This window comes from Leptidea sinapis, chromosome 39 (genome assembly GCF_905404315.1).
Source record: "Leptidea sinapis chromosome 39, ilLepSina1.1, whole genome shotgun sequence".
Taxonomy (NCBI): Eukaryota; Metazoa; Arthropoda; class Insecta; order Lepidoptera; family Pieridae; genus Leptidea; species Leptidea sinapis.
Genome location: NC_066303.1, coordinates 906,655 through 920,342, shown reverse-complemented (window position 1 = coordinate 920,342; position 13,688 = coordinate 906,655). Strand labels below are relative to the sequence as shown.

Below are 13,688 nucleotides of genomic sequence, written 5' to 3'. Positions count from 1 at the left end.
CTCTTGCCCGCTTTGTTTGTATTTACGCTAGTATATTGTAAGTCTATGAGACTAAGAAAATTACTGTTCGCCTCCGCATTGTCAGGCCTATACAAATAATGTTGGTAAACGAAAGCCCGCTTAACGTCCATCTTTTGTTCCAAAGCTTACTCCTTCGGTTATACATAGACTGTCTCACAGTGAGGGCATATCACTCAATACCAGTCTATACCGGTTTATCTATATATATAATACTTGTTTATCCCAAAATCCCGGGTTTAGCTGGTAACAATATAGCTATACCAATTCGATCACATTGAATCACAGATGTTAATTTTATTTCTCTTGAACAATGTTCTTCACATTATATTCAAATACACTTCCAAGGCAACAAACAAATGTATACTATTGTTAATACTCCCGACCGGCACACGTGACCAACATACAATTCACGACTGTACTGATTTTAATCACGACATTATCAGCTCTCTAATGACTCAACAAAGATAACTCGGTGACGAATGATTGGCGAACGAATTATAACAAAATATTTACTGTTTTTATTTGTTAGTTCTAGACGTAGAAACACATGGTTTATTTAGGGTTGTCAACATATTTTAGAATAATATATTGGTGCTCGTAAATAAAGAGTACACTGATCTGTACTCTCCTCTAAAATGAGTATAAAAATATATTTGAAATCTGCAAAAATATCATGTTATAACATTTAATCGTATTAACATTTTATTTAGACGTGACTAATTATATTATTAATAATTATGTATCTGTGGCAGATATTTCACAGACTCAACGTACACGACGTACACTTTCGCTCATTTTGTCGGCAGAACTGTAGGGATGTACACGCAATGGAAGTACAGAGATTGCGGTGTATTATTTCGTACTTGAGATATAAAAAAGAAGAAGAAATAGAGAATTTTGGGCTCAACCTATTGTTCTTTCAGAACGATAATTAAAGGGACTGTTTCATATTAAACATTCAGTTCTAAAACAATATCCAAATAATTTGTACACTTCATCCCAAAATTTTCTTATTACATTTCTGTCGTGATCCTATGGCAAAGATGTATCAGACTGTACTGGTCTGTTTTCTATTTCTTTAATCAACATCGATACATCGATGTCTAGCGCCATGATACACGTCAATCACTAGCAAGTGCAGACGTGAGACGACAGACTAAAGTGAATGTAGCGCGTGTTGACGCGAATGTTATATGGTTTTGGCGCACTTTTTGTAAGGCGGGGTGTGGCGCGGTTTGTCAGATCTACTAGGATATTTTGTGTCCGACTTTTTGCGCGTCGTTTGCGGTACTGCATTTAATTCTATATGTTTTATTATCACAGACTGAAAAGTGCGTCACGGATAGTCTATCGTCTGCGATGGGCCTAAGACGTAGCTTGTGACGTAATAAACCTGGCCTGTTTTCATCGGTAATCTAGCAGCAAGAGGTTCTATCCAGACATTTTAATTATCTAAGATATACTCAATTATATTATTTAATAATATGTCTTGGGATCGTTCGCAAGATATTCTTCCAATAAGAATACAGTCTAATGACAATAAAAAATCAATAAAATAAGAAATAAAACAGTTGGTAGAAGTACAAAAGAATTATTTTTCACGATACGCAAATTACTAGCAATACGCAAATTAATATAGAAATTAGCAAAAATGAAAAATCAAGTAAATTACCTTTCATCAAACATCGACGACGTAATATCGAGGGCGCCGCCCGCCGCGCTGTCACTCTGACACCTGTCAAAGTTAGAGCTGTCGAGTTCGGTTGACAGCCGACAGCTGTCGAGGTCGGCGGCGACGTCGGGTGTTGTGGACCGCTCGCGGCTGCGTCTCTCGTCCCAGAGTTTCTTGGTCTCAGTTTGCGCGCGCCGTTTTAGTTCTTCGATTTTTTCGCGTTCGTTCTCGATTACTTGGCATCCTAGATCAATATTATTTCTATTTAATATTTTTTAAATATTTTACACTAATCACTTATTATATAGAGTACACAACTCCGGTATTTGCTTAAGGCGCGTATAACAGCCGTACAAATCATGCAAGTAATACTTAGAGAATTTTACTATTCTGGTGTTTAAGTGGCGAGGTAAATGACGTCCAAAAGGTAGTAAATTCAGTAAATACTACTGAAATTTAAGGTTAAATTTAGTACGAAGGGTTGGTTATAATTTTTTAATTCATCTTTTCATAACAAAATGATTAAATCACTGTCCAAACCTCAAATAGACTAAAATTTAACTTACCTTGTTCCTCCAACATTTCCATTCTCTTCCTCTCAATCTCCATTAGACTATCCAACGTCTTCTTTCCTAATGAATTCATATCGGTGTCACTAGAAAAAATTGGAGCATCCATAGTCACTCTTGATATTCGATCGATGTCATCCTGTGAAGGAAGTCTACCAGAATCTGTTATCTTTCTTAAATCATTCCTTAAACTAGGTTCGTCACCACAACTCTTTCTATGTAGAACTTTATCTTTCAGGCTTTCTGAAGATTCTGTCTTTGAATACTCTTCAGCCTCTTCTTGTATAGTTGGTTTTTTGTCAGGAGATAAAGACTTTGATTTAACGTATTTATTATCCGTCATTACTGTGTTCTTTTTAACGTAACGGCTTTTAACGTTCTGCGTATCATCTTTGGTGCTTTCCTTTCGTTTTAGTGAATCTTTTTTCATTATTTTCCCTAATGCGGAGAACGTCGGAATTTTAGATGATGAACTACTCTTTACAGGCCCATTTGTTTTCTTTTTTGAGCTTCGCAAGCTATTAAATTTATCGAACGACGTGTCTACTTCGATATTTTCGTTATAAAATAGATTCTCGTTGAGACTTTGCGACATAATGTCGACTTTTTCGTTTTTTTTCTTATCTTTACTCTTTCGTTTAAGAGAATCAAAATTGCGCTCCCAAAATCCTTTCTTCTCTTTTGACGAAGTGGAAGACTTAGAAGGGCTTTCGCTATATCTATTATCGACATCGATCGGATCATTCAGGTCCGAAACGACACGTCGTTCGATATCAACAATCATAGATTGTGACATTTGATCGATAGAATTAAATTTATCATTCAATTGTTTGGTGTGATCTTCGAAATTTGATATTTTGCTGACGTCATTGTCATCGCTGTCTGAACTTGGTGAATAGCCAAATTCACCAGACTTTGCTCTAGTCTGATCTGTATAAAACGCACTATCAGGTGATTGTGTTCGTTCGATATAGTTCAATTTGGATACAATGGGTTTAATATCTTTCTCTATACTCTGAACTTTACTGGTTATTTCTTCAACTTGATTTAGCAGTCTAACATATTCAGCTTGTAATATTTTTGTTTCTTCTAAAGCAGAGGTTAAATTCTCATTGGCTTCGGATTTTAATGTTAGAATTCTACTCTTTTGTGCATCAATCTTTTTGCTCAGAAGCATTATTTCATTTTGTAAATCTTCCCTATTTGATAATCTGTAAAGGAAGTGTAGACAATTATAAAGAATTCATAAGATATTTATATAAAAATATAATTCATTGATTGATTTATTTAATGAATGTAGTGATTGTGGGGCTTTATTCACGATGCAGATATAATATATCTGATGATAATGTTATTTGCTTTGTTACTGTAAATGATTGCTAATAAAAACCAATAAAATGCGATTGCTGATAAGAAACATGTGAAAGCTTAGGTACTTAGCATGTATATTGTGTTAAAATGTTACTGGTGACCGTTCAGAGACCGTGTTTCTAACACACAACATTATTAATATAATTATTATAATTTTAACTATAACTATTCATTGTTATACTTAAAATTAAAAAATGAGCTCACATTTCAGATTCCTCCTCCAGATGTTGAAATTCTAAATCTTCAAATATCTTCGTTTCGTTTTCCAAAATGTCCTGAGCGTTCTGTAACTCTTCAACAGTCGCTGATTTCTCTTTGCAGTCTTTCTTCAATCTGTGGGGATAATTTTAAGACTATATAAATTTTATACCACCACATTGTCTGAAGACGAACGTTTTTAACCCAGTATGTGATGCCAGTGATGAAATACGGAGCTTTATTCCACGTAATCCAAGCTGTGGAATAAGTTTCCTTGTGCTGTGATTCCTGGACGATACGACATGGGTATCTTCAAAAAAAGCGCGTAAGTATACCTTTCTAAAAGACCGGCAACACTCCTGTGATTCCTCTGGTGTTGTCTGTACAATATGGGGGCGGTGAATACTTAAAAATGTAAGCGGTTACCGCTTATCAGCGGTTAGACCAACCTTTCGACTTTAGTTGTAGCAATCTCAACTCTGTCCTTCATCTCGTTAAACCTCGTCTCTTGTCTCTTTTTCATTTGTTTTATGTCTTCCTCTGCCTTTCTTGCGCTCTCCAAGAGATCAGCTTTCTTTTTCTGTTCCAAGTTCAGTATTGCTATTTCGGAATCGTATTCACCTTTAATCAAAGCCTTCTCCATTTCAAGCTGTGAAAAAACAAATTAGAAAATAGACCTATAATGAACCATTTGTACATACATTTTATTCACTACATCTCTAAAGCTGGCTTGAATGATATATGCTGTTATAGTTAAGGTTTAATTCAAATTTAGCGTTAACAGTACCGCTAGCTGTAACATAGACTGCGGAACGTGTTGTACCATCATATTCTTTGGCATAGTTCAAGTTTAAGTTAAAAAATAAAATATCAAGTCAATATCGAATATCTATTAGAAACTTTTGGCAGGTCGATTTAGTTATTTAATATTAACAATAGCTTTATCCAGCGAAGATAACAGAGAGTTACAGTTAAAGTTATGATGTCATTTAAAAATTGTCAAATGGTGCAACACATTTTTGCTAAACGAGTAGGTACTTTAACATGTTTGTTATTGCTATAGTTAGTTGGTGCAACCCACCCCTAGGTTATCAAAATATTAAACTAAGCTAAATATTTTGCGTAATCTGATTCTGAGTTGCGTGTGGTATCGCACCAGAATATCACCACCCCATTTCCTCCGGTGGGTGTCGTAAGAGGCGACTAACGGATACGGAGGATGGGATAGCAGCATCCTTCCGAGAGCACCACCATCAACTGCGATCGCCCTAATTCCGGGAGGGCGACCAACTGCCCAAGGGTGGTGTCGGGTTCCTCGTGCACAAGTCTCTCGTCAGCAACGTAACTGAGGTGGAGAGCGTGTCGACTAGTGTCGACTTTACTTATAAACTTCAGAATTACTGAACGGTATTCGCTGAAGGTCATTTAGGTTTACGCTCCGAATTGAACACACTCAGACGAAGAGGTGGAGGCCACCTTTACCAACTTTAGGCCCTTATCACTTCCAAATCATGTATTTAAGCTGTTTTCTAGGGTTATCAAGAATCGTCTCGTCCGCAGGTTACACTACTTCCAGCCTCCCGAACAAGCCGTGTTCCGAAAAGGCTTGAGCACCATAGACCACATACATGCGCTGCGTCAGTTTATACAGAAGACGGAGGAGTTTGACAGCCACTATGCTTGGCGTTCGTGGACTAAGAGAAAGCTTTTGGTTCGATCGAGATCTGGGTGGTGCATCAGACTCTTTAGAGGTGCCGCATTGACTATCGATATAATATATCGAAGCGATGAAGTATTTAAGGTAGACTTTAATATCATCTGATGATAAGTGACATTGATGGCCATTCTATAGTTTGGAAAATAATATAAAAGATAGTGCATTTTTAACAATTCAAACATGATTTAATTATTTACGTTAGACTTTAACTACTAACGAAAGAAATAAAATTTATTCTGTAATATAAAAAATACACTTACCTCTCTCAATATATCATCCTCTTGCGATCTTATTTCTGTCATTTTACACTTTATCTCATGGATCTCTGTCATATATCTTTTCCTTTCCTCTTTAAGCGTTTCCAATTTCGACTTTAATTCTTCGACACTGTCTTCTAAAATGCTATCAATAGAATCAGCTTCATCTATTTTCTTTATGCCCTCACTTATATTCTTAATTACATTCTCTCTGTTACTTTTCAAATTTTCGTCGAACTTTTCTAGTTCTGGAATATCTGCCATTAATTCATTTTTGACATCTTCGAAACTCTGATTCTTCGTAAGTTTCGGTTCGAGTTGTTCTTTGGATAATATTTTCGAATACCTAAATTCTATATCGTTAGTAAAATCAGAATCGTCAATCATGGGTATTTCTTCTTCAAGGCTAAGTCTCTTTTCAATACCAAAACAGTTTTCATTTTCAGCTTTATTTTCAGTTTGATTATTAATTTCTATTTTAGTTTCCATTGGATTTTCTTCTTTAGGCGGTGGTGTAGGGAATATGAAATATTGCGGCGTAGTATTTTTATGCGAAAGAGTTGTTTTGATTCGTGTTCTAGGACTTTGAATGTTCGGTGATTTTGGTTTAAAAGCAAGATTGTTTTTAAACTTTATATTTTCGTAGGGACTTCCCGGTGATGTCATTGAATGATTTTGAAGCTTCCTCACAACTATAGGACTAGATAGATCGTTGCGCGGATCATCGTATATCGGGATTCCGATTTCGTCCATACGTCCGACGTTTTCGTAATTGTTATCGGCAATCGTGACTTCGGGTGTTACGGAATCAACTCTAGGAGGCGGTTGGGGCGATTCAAAGTTCTCGTAATTTGATAAATTCCGTTGGACCGGTAATGATTGGCTCATTATATTATTATGACTAGTATCAAACCTGGAATACAAAAAGTGTAATAGTTTAAATAATATTAAATTAATGTGAAAGACACTGTGTACTTCACTTTCGAGTTAAATCTCAATAATTTAAGTACACTCACATGTAATATCCATCGCTCGTTTGTACAAAGTTGGGATTGTTCAAGGCAACACTTCGCGGTAAGGAGCCGTTTGTGATAATCTTGTTGTGAGCCCGTTTCTCCGTAGGAGTTATAGGTATACCTGAAACAAAATAATAATAAAATAAGTAAAATTATAGCATAAGAAATTAATCTATTTAAATACAAACTCTGCCTGAGGATATCCTATTGAATGTGCAACTTTATTTTGAGCGGGGGTTTGATAAAGTTGAGCTCCCGCTCGAATGTTGTCAGCTATGAGAGCCGCACCACCAAAAGTTACATTTATTACGTAAATATTTAGCATAGCAAATGTCGATTTTCTGTCGCGATCTGACGGGAGTCAATTACGACTGCGTATTCTACCTGTTTAGTTTTGTTAAAACCAAAATTCATGTCGAATTACGGACTATAATTTTACGAGATAACGTCATCATATTACGTCATAATACGAGTCATACCTACTTATAATTTTTAAGTCAAAATTGTAACAATCTATTATCACTGCACTCGCCCACCAATGCTACTTTTTTTTTTATTATCACAGAACAAGGTGCGTCACAAGTCGATCATGCCTCTCTATCGCTTGTTCTTCGCACGCTCGGCTCAGGCGGAAAATGCCAATGTTCGTTCGTTGACGTTATCACGTCAAAACAGCATTTAATGTTCTTCTAATTATAAGACGATTTCTTCTTATAACCTATTCATATAGTTCTATTATCCTGAACACAAATATAGGTGAACTTAATATTGAATATAAACTTGTTTTGAAACATCTTTCGGTATAAATATTTTTTCATAGTGGTCTGATTTAATACATACCCTTATAGCAGGCACAGATTGTCTTGGAGAGAAGAGATTCATTTGGAAGTACTTTTCAAAACTAAAAATACATATAAATACATACCCTGCTCATAGTGCAGTTTTATACACTAACATTATGCAATCCCGATTGCATGAATTCAAATTGTCGTAAAACTAAGAAAACAATCTACAAATTGTTGATCAAAAAATACTTTAAGTTATTCATTCTGCCATTCATTGTAATGATACCAATATTACTCGATGTCTTTACTAATTGAACGATACAGTATTTGTCGCTTTATCAAAGTAGGCAAGAGTAATAATAATTATGTTATCGCCATCTTATCATTAATCGTGTGTTGACACAAAAATAAATTTACGCGACAATTTTTCTAAAAACAAATGGAAATATTAAACGAGAATATAGTATGTGTATGTAACTATTCTTATAATAACATTATCACGCTTATAAGGCAGAGATAATTTTAATATTCATTTGGTTCGTTTTTTTAGTTTTGAAAAAACTTTATCATCAGTACAGTACAGAAGCATTTTTTACACTTATTTTTAAAGATCATTTTTCAAATGTAATAATGCCATTGAAATTCTGTAGCTAGCTCTCATTCTGTAGTTACTTCTATGTATCATTTTCATACAAGCTACCTTCTACTTTATTCTTGGTCTCTACAGTACGCCCTCAATCTCATCGTGAAATTGGTGATACTGGAAGAGGACATAGAAGTTTACAAGCTTCGAGAATATCCCATTAAAACCATTTACCTGCTGTGATTTGTCTCTCGTACTCAGCACACATGTTGAGTATTTCCTCTAACCTAGCAGTCTCAGCTTCTTTCTGTTCCTCTTCGTTTATCCGTTCCTGGTACGCCTGCAACCCACAAAATATATATCAGTGGTCAGTGACCCTCTCTACTTAGCTTAGAGGTCCCGGGTTTGGATACCGGTAAGTGCAAACATTTATATGTATGATGAATATAAATGTTTGTTTCCAAGTCATAGATGTTTATAATTATTTATCTTGGATACGTCAAGATAGTCTCTTGCTGTTAGACATCTTATAAAAACAGGCCAGATTTATTACTTTAGCGTGCGTAACAAGCTACGCCCTACACAGGCGATTTGTATGACACTTTGTGTTAGTGTGCGTGCATTGCTAACTATAAATGAATTTTCACAGCTGTCATAGTCGATACGATCTATACGTAGTAATGATATTAATATTGTATTAAATATGTCGTTGTCTTGTACCTATAGTACAGGCTATGCCTAGTTTGGGGCAAGATAATTTTTGTATGAGTTCGTCAATATTATATTAAAATATTATTATTCAATATATTAAGTGACGTATTCACCTGCAACATTTCTCGTTATTCATCGTACGGTTGTAGTTTCTGTATTGACCAGCTAAGTGTGAGTTAAACTATCGTACAGGATACAACACTATAATATACAGGTTGTCTCATAAGAAGTATCTTTTGAAATCCTTAATAAATGCGCCATTTTATAAAATTACATGATTGGCAAACTAGTTTAGTACATTTTTTTTCAGTATGATCGGTTAAAACTGGGCTGAGTATTAATTTTGAATCTTCGGGCATAAAGTGAAGTATAAGTAATAGGATCACCGTTGGTGGTAACTCCGGCTGCAGAATCTTTAAAACTATACATACGCATTGTGTGTCACTGTCCAAACTATACGTAGGGCGTAACTGTACTAAACTTAACGTAGCTACTGATCAAAATTGCACTTGCATTTCATCGATAATTATTTTTAACTAAATATTATCGGCAAAGACTTTTTGTATAAGCTAATCCATTAGAACGTTTTCGAGGCAGCTTCATTACTTTTGTAAGCCCTGTTATTACAGGTAATTGTAATAGGTACTTTGAATTGACATAGAACCTTCATGGTTCGAGATATTTGAGTGAAACTTTTTTCACATGTACCTATGAAATTCTTCTCTTAAAAAATGTGCAACATTCGATTATCGACTTTCAGTTGTTTTTTTATTCAGCTTACACAAGAAAGATGGATACTTCGAAAATTCGAGTGAATTTTGAATACGAGTTCCGGCGCGGAACTAACGCGGCTGAAACAGCTCGCAATATCAATGTTGCGTTTGGAGAGGGGACTGCTAATGAACCCACCGTGCGAATTTGGCTTAAGTACTTTCGTGATGGAAACTTTGATTTGAAGAACGAACCACGTGGAATACACAGGTGAATAACAATGAATTTTAAGATATGGTTGAAGCCGATCCGACTAAAACTACCCAGGAATTAGCGGTATGCTCTAACGTTACCCTACAAACAATATTAACTAATTTGCGTTAATCCAATAAAATAAAAAATATGAAACATTGGTGATGATTTGACTGATCTGCAGAAAGAAACGCGAGTTGAAACTTGTATTGCCTTGTTGAAGCCCTAATGATTTCTATACTTTCCCTAAAATAAAGAATAAATTGAGTGGTCAGAGTTTTCATCACCTGAAGAAGCTGTGGACGCCTACAAAACGGCCATTTTGGAGACCCCAACTTCCGAATGGAATGGTTGCTTCAATTATTGGTTCCATTGTATGGAAAAATGTTTCAAATTTCGCAGAGAATACTTCGAAAAGCAATAAATACATTTTTAAATAGTAAAGTTGTGTCACTTCCTTGATTCCCGAAATTTTCAGTGCCGCCCTCGTATACATAAACCAAGCTTCATGTTCCACTTCATCTCATTTTGAAGCGTCAATTTGAATCCAAAACAATACTACTTTCCTACTATGACAAACAGAACAGAACTTACCACATTGCAGAATAACTTGTCAATCTTCCGAATGATGCCATTGTAAATCTCATTTTTAGCATGCAACTCATTAAACTGATTATTTTTGAAATCTTTTCCAACCATAATTACGTTACTATTTTGAATTGGTGCTGTAATGTTTCGATTATCAACACTATCCGCCATTTTCTTTATCTCGACTTTTAGTTCATCGTAAGATTCTTTTATTTGTTTCTTTAGATTTATTATTTTAGTGTCAATAGTGTTCTCGTGGTTTCGGGTTTCTTTTATATAGTGATTCGTTAAGATTGTATTAACCGTTTTGTATATTTTGATATCATTTCGCAGCTTGTGAACCACTTCAAGTTTATCGTTCAATGCCGATGCCAATTCGATTATTCTCTCGTTGTATTCGTTATGCTTTTGACGATCGATTGATAACTTTAGTTTTTTTAATGCTTCAGTGTTCTTTGCTAGTTTGTTTACGAAAATTTTTGTAATGTTCTTCCGTTTTAGTTGTTTTGAATTGTTTTTAGACATTTTTGCACTCGGTTGAATTTTGATTTTAATGGTCATTATTTTGTCCTCATTGAGTGTTTACTTCAATTTTGTCTAAGTATTAAAAATTGATTAAAAATTAAACGTTGAAAAAATATTAATACAATATGCATAATTTATAATAACCGAATTACCTTCAGGTTTTCCACAAATAGTTAAACACTCAATTTGGACTATAATTCATAATCACATATTTGTAAGTAAGTTATCTTATTAGCAATAGATGAGATATAAAATATCTACTAATCAAGTATTTTTAGTTGATGTCAAGTACATTGTAATTTTTTTATAACGCTGCCATTAACAAATTTAAATAAAAAGACTACACAACTTTTATTTACTCGCACTTTTAAATAATATCACACCTACACGAGAGTGCACTCATTTTGATTTTTTTATTTCGTCAAACTTTCTGCGACTACTTAAATTTAACAAACAAATTGCACATCTCAACGTAAACACACTTAATGTTGCACATCTATTCATCCGAACAAAATTTCGTTTTCTACTATTATCGAATATTACAATCCTTTAAAATATGCTAAAAAGACACGTGAATGTTTAATTATATTAAGAACAGCAATGAAATAGTGGCGTATTGTTATCACATTATAATTTATTATCAGATAACGTATTGTTTCCTCAATTATTGTCGCAGTTTACATATTTAAGAAGACTTTGTACGAATTTTAATCCTTGGAACTAGATCTTGATTTAAAGTATAATTTATAAATTCAGGATATAAATATAATATGGATAGTTTCAGATATATGAAAATAAAACTAATGAAACTCATACTCCAGACTCAGTTATGATATCGTATCCGGTCTGCATTTTATTCGTGGATTCCCTCCAGAGCCATTGTCTTTTTTCTAGCTCTTCTATAGGCACGCCCCTGTCTCATAGTTGCATGTACAAACTCATGAAAATAAAAAAAAATGCCCTATCTCGTCGTGATAATAAATAAAGTTTTTAAGTTAAAGAAATGTGGTAAGAGCTACTCGTATTTTCAATTTACATTAATTACTTAAATCGACTTTGTATTGGAGGAGAAAACAGAGGAATAGATCTGGTTTATGTAGTCGTCCCTATCGAACTCTACGGGGGGAGATGTAAAGCGAGCGGAGTAAGACTAATACGTAACTCTAAGAGGAATTAACACTTAAAAAACCTCAAAAAATTTAAATAATTTTGAATAACTAGATCTACTACTACAATCGGGCTGATCGCTACAACGGAAGGGTCATATCGTCAAAAATGTTTCAGCGAATAATATGGCGAGTCTGAATGAGACAGAGTAAGTTTTTAGGGCTGAATAAATAAAGAATCTACAGTCAAACTTAAATCAAGACGGTAAGAAAATATAAGTATAGCATATCTGAATACTAAAAAAGAATACACATACCTGTTTTCTTCTATTCTCCGCATCCAAGCTTCTATCATAACCATAGTTGCTATAAACAGGTGAATACTGAGGGTTTCTGTCATACGACGGGGACGGTAGAACGTTCTTTTTATCACAAACATTCGCATATTCATTTCTTGAACATTCCTCTTCTTGCATTTCAGAGTTAGATCTATATGAATCAGAATTAGTATTATTTAACTCCGAGATATACGAATCTGAACTGTTTTTATTTAAATTGAGCTCCGGTTTTTTATCAACGTTAATCTTTCCGTAAATATGATTATCTGGTCTACTCTGCTGATCATTATTTACCTTTTTTAGCTTGGTATCATCGAAATTTCTAACTATGTCATCTATTTTCGTCTTGTTTCGAATAGCTACGTTAGAATAGGAACAATTTTTAGGATCTAAGCTATTATTTTCATTGAGAACGATCATTTTCTGTTCATGTTTAATATTTTGCATGTAATTTGGAATGTTCCGTCCACCTAACAACACATCTTTGGCTGGTGTATTGACTGTAAGAGAGTTTGAACTGAACACTTTTGGGGAGATTTCATTTTCATTGCTGGTGTAAAATTGACTTCTGCCAACTTTCTGTTGCTTAGCGTAGTATTCAAATTTTGATACTTTAGCCATGATATTACCAAGCTTAGGTCTTGTTTCCTGGTCTGAATTTGAATCTGAAGTGTCCAAATCTCTATAAGGCTTCCTTGGAACTGGTGGTTTCTTTCGAGACATTTCTTTAAGTGTTATATCTAGTTCTTTGTCTAATTGTGATAGGGAATTTTCTTTGTATATTTTATTAATGTTTGTTTTCTGGTAACATTGGTTAGTGTCTGAGTGATGGGTAACATATCCTGAAAATATTCATAAAATAGTATTAGTTCACATTCACTTATTAAATTATAAGTACAAGCGTATGTTTAACTCACTATCAGTAATTGATATTTTACTAGAGGGAAGGGACTAATGTCAGAAAGATATCACAATTTGGAGTCGCTATAAATATCTGTCAGGGAAAATATTTACAGTGCTTTAATATGCAAGTTTGGATCTTTAGTTACATAAATGTTGTTCCAGTTCGCAAGAAAACTAAAAAAATAATTTCAGAAAGGCCAAAAAACTATTCCTTACAAATGTTATGTTAACAATTTTTTTACTTTTAAGTTCCCCAAAGTTCACCACTTTTGGGAATATATGAAAAATTTGGGCCATAATTTATGGGCGATTAAAGATTCGACCATAATATGCTTCTGGTGCTCTTAAACCAACGAGTGTACCAA

The 13,688-nt window shown here is 34.3% G+C and overlaps 1 protein-coding gene across 2 annotated transcripts in view; it reads right to left on the bottom strand.

Annotated features, from left to right (window-relative positions):
• The window catches only part of LOC126976075 (pleckstrin homology-like domain family B member 1), a 111,645-nt gene that overhangs the window by 32,594 nt on the left and 65,363 nt on the right, over nucleotides 1-13,688 (bottom strand). The window contains exons 6-13 of one of the 2 annotated variants that reach the window (XM_050824244.1): nucleotides 12,400-13,262; nucleotides 8,424-8,529; nucleotides 6,822-6,942; nucleotides 5,809-6,718; nucleotides 4,281-4,480; nucleotides 3,838-3,966; nucleotides 2,260-3,473; nucleotides 1,694-1,937 (exon numbers count right to left, since the gene is read on the bottom strand). In XM_050824244.1, coding sequence (XP_050680201.1) covers nucleotides 1,694-1,937; nucleotides 2,260-3,473; nucleotides 3,838-3,966; nucleotides 4,281-4,480; nucleotides 5,809-6,718; nucleotides 6,822-6,942; nucleotides 8,424-8,529; nucleotides 12,400-13,262 — 3,787 coding nt within the window. Of the gene's footprint in view, nucleotides 1-1,693; nucleotides 1,938-2,259; nucleotides 3,474-3,837; nucleotides 3,967-4,280; nucleotides 4,481-5,808; nucleotides 6,719-6,821; nucleotides 6,943-8,423; nucleotides 8,530-10,457; nucleotides 11,052-12,399; nucleotides 13,263-13,688 lie in introns of those variants that run through there. The other variant, XM_050824245.1, reaches the window with a different exon arrangement.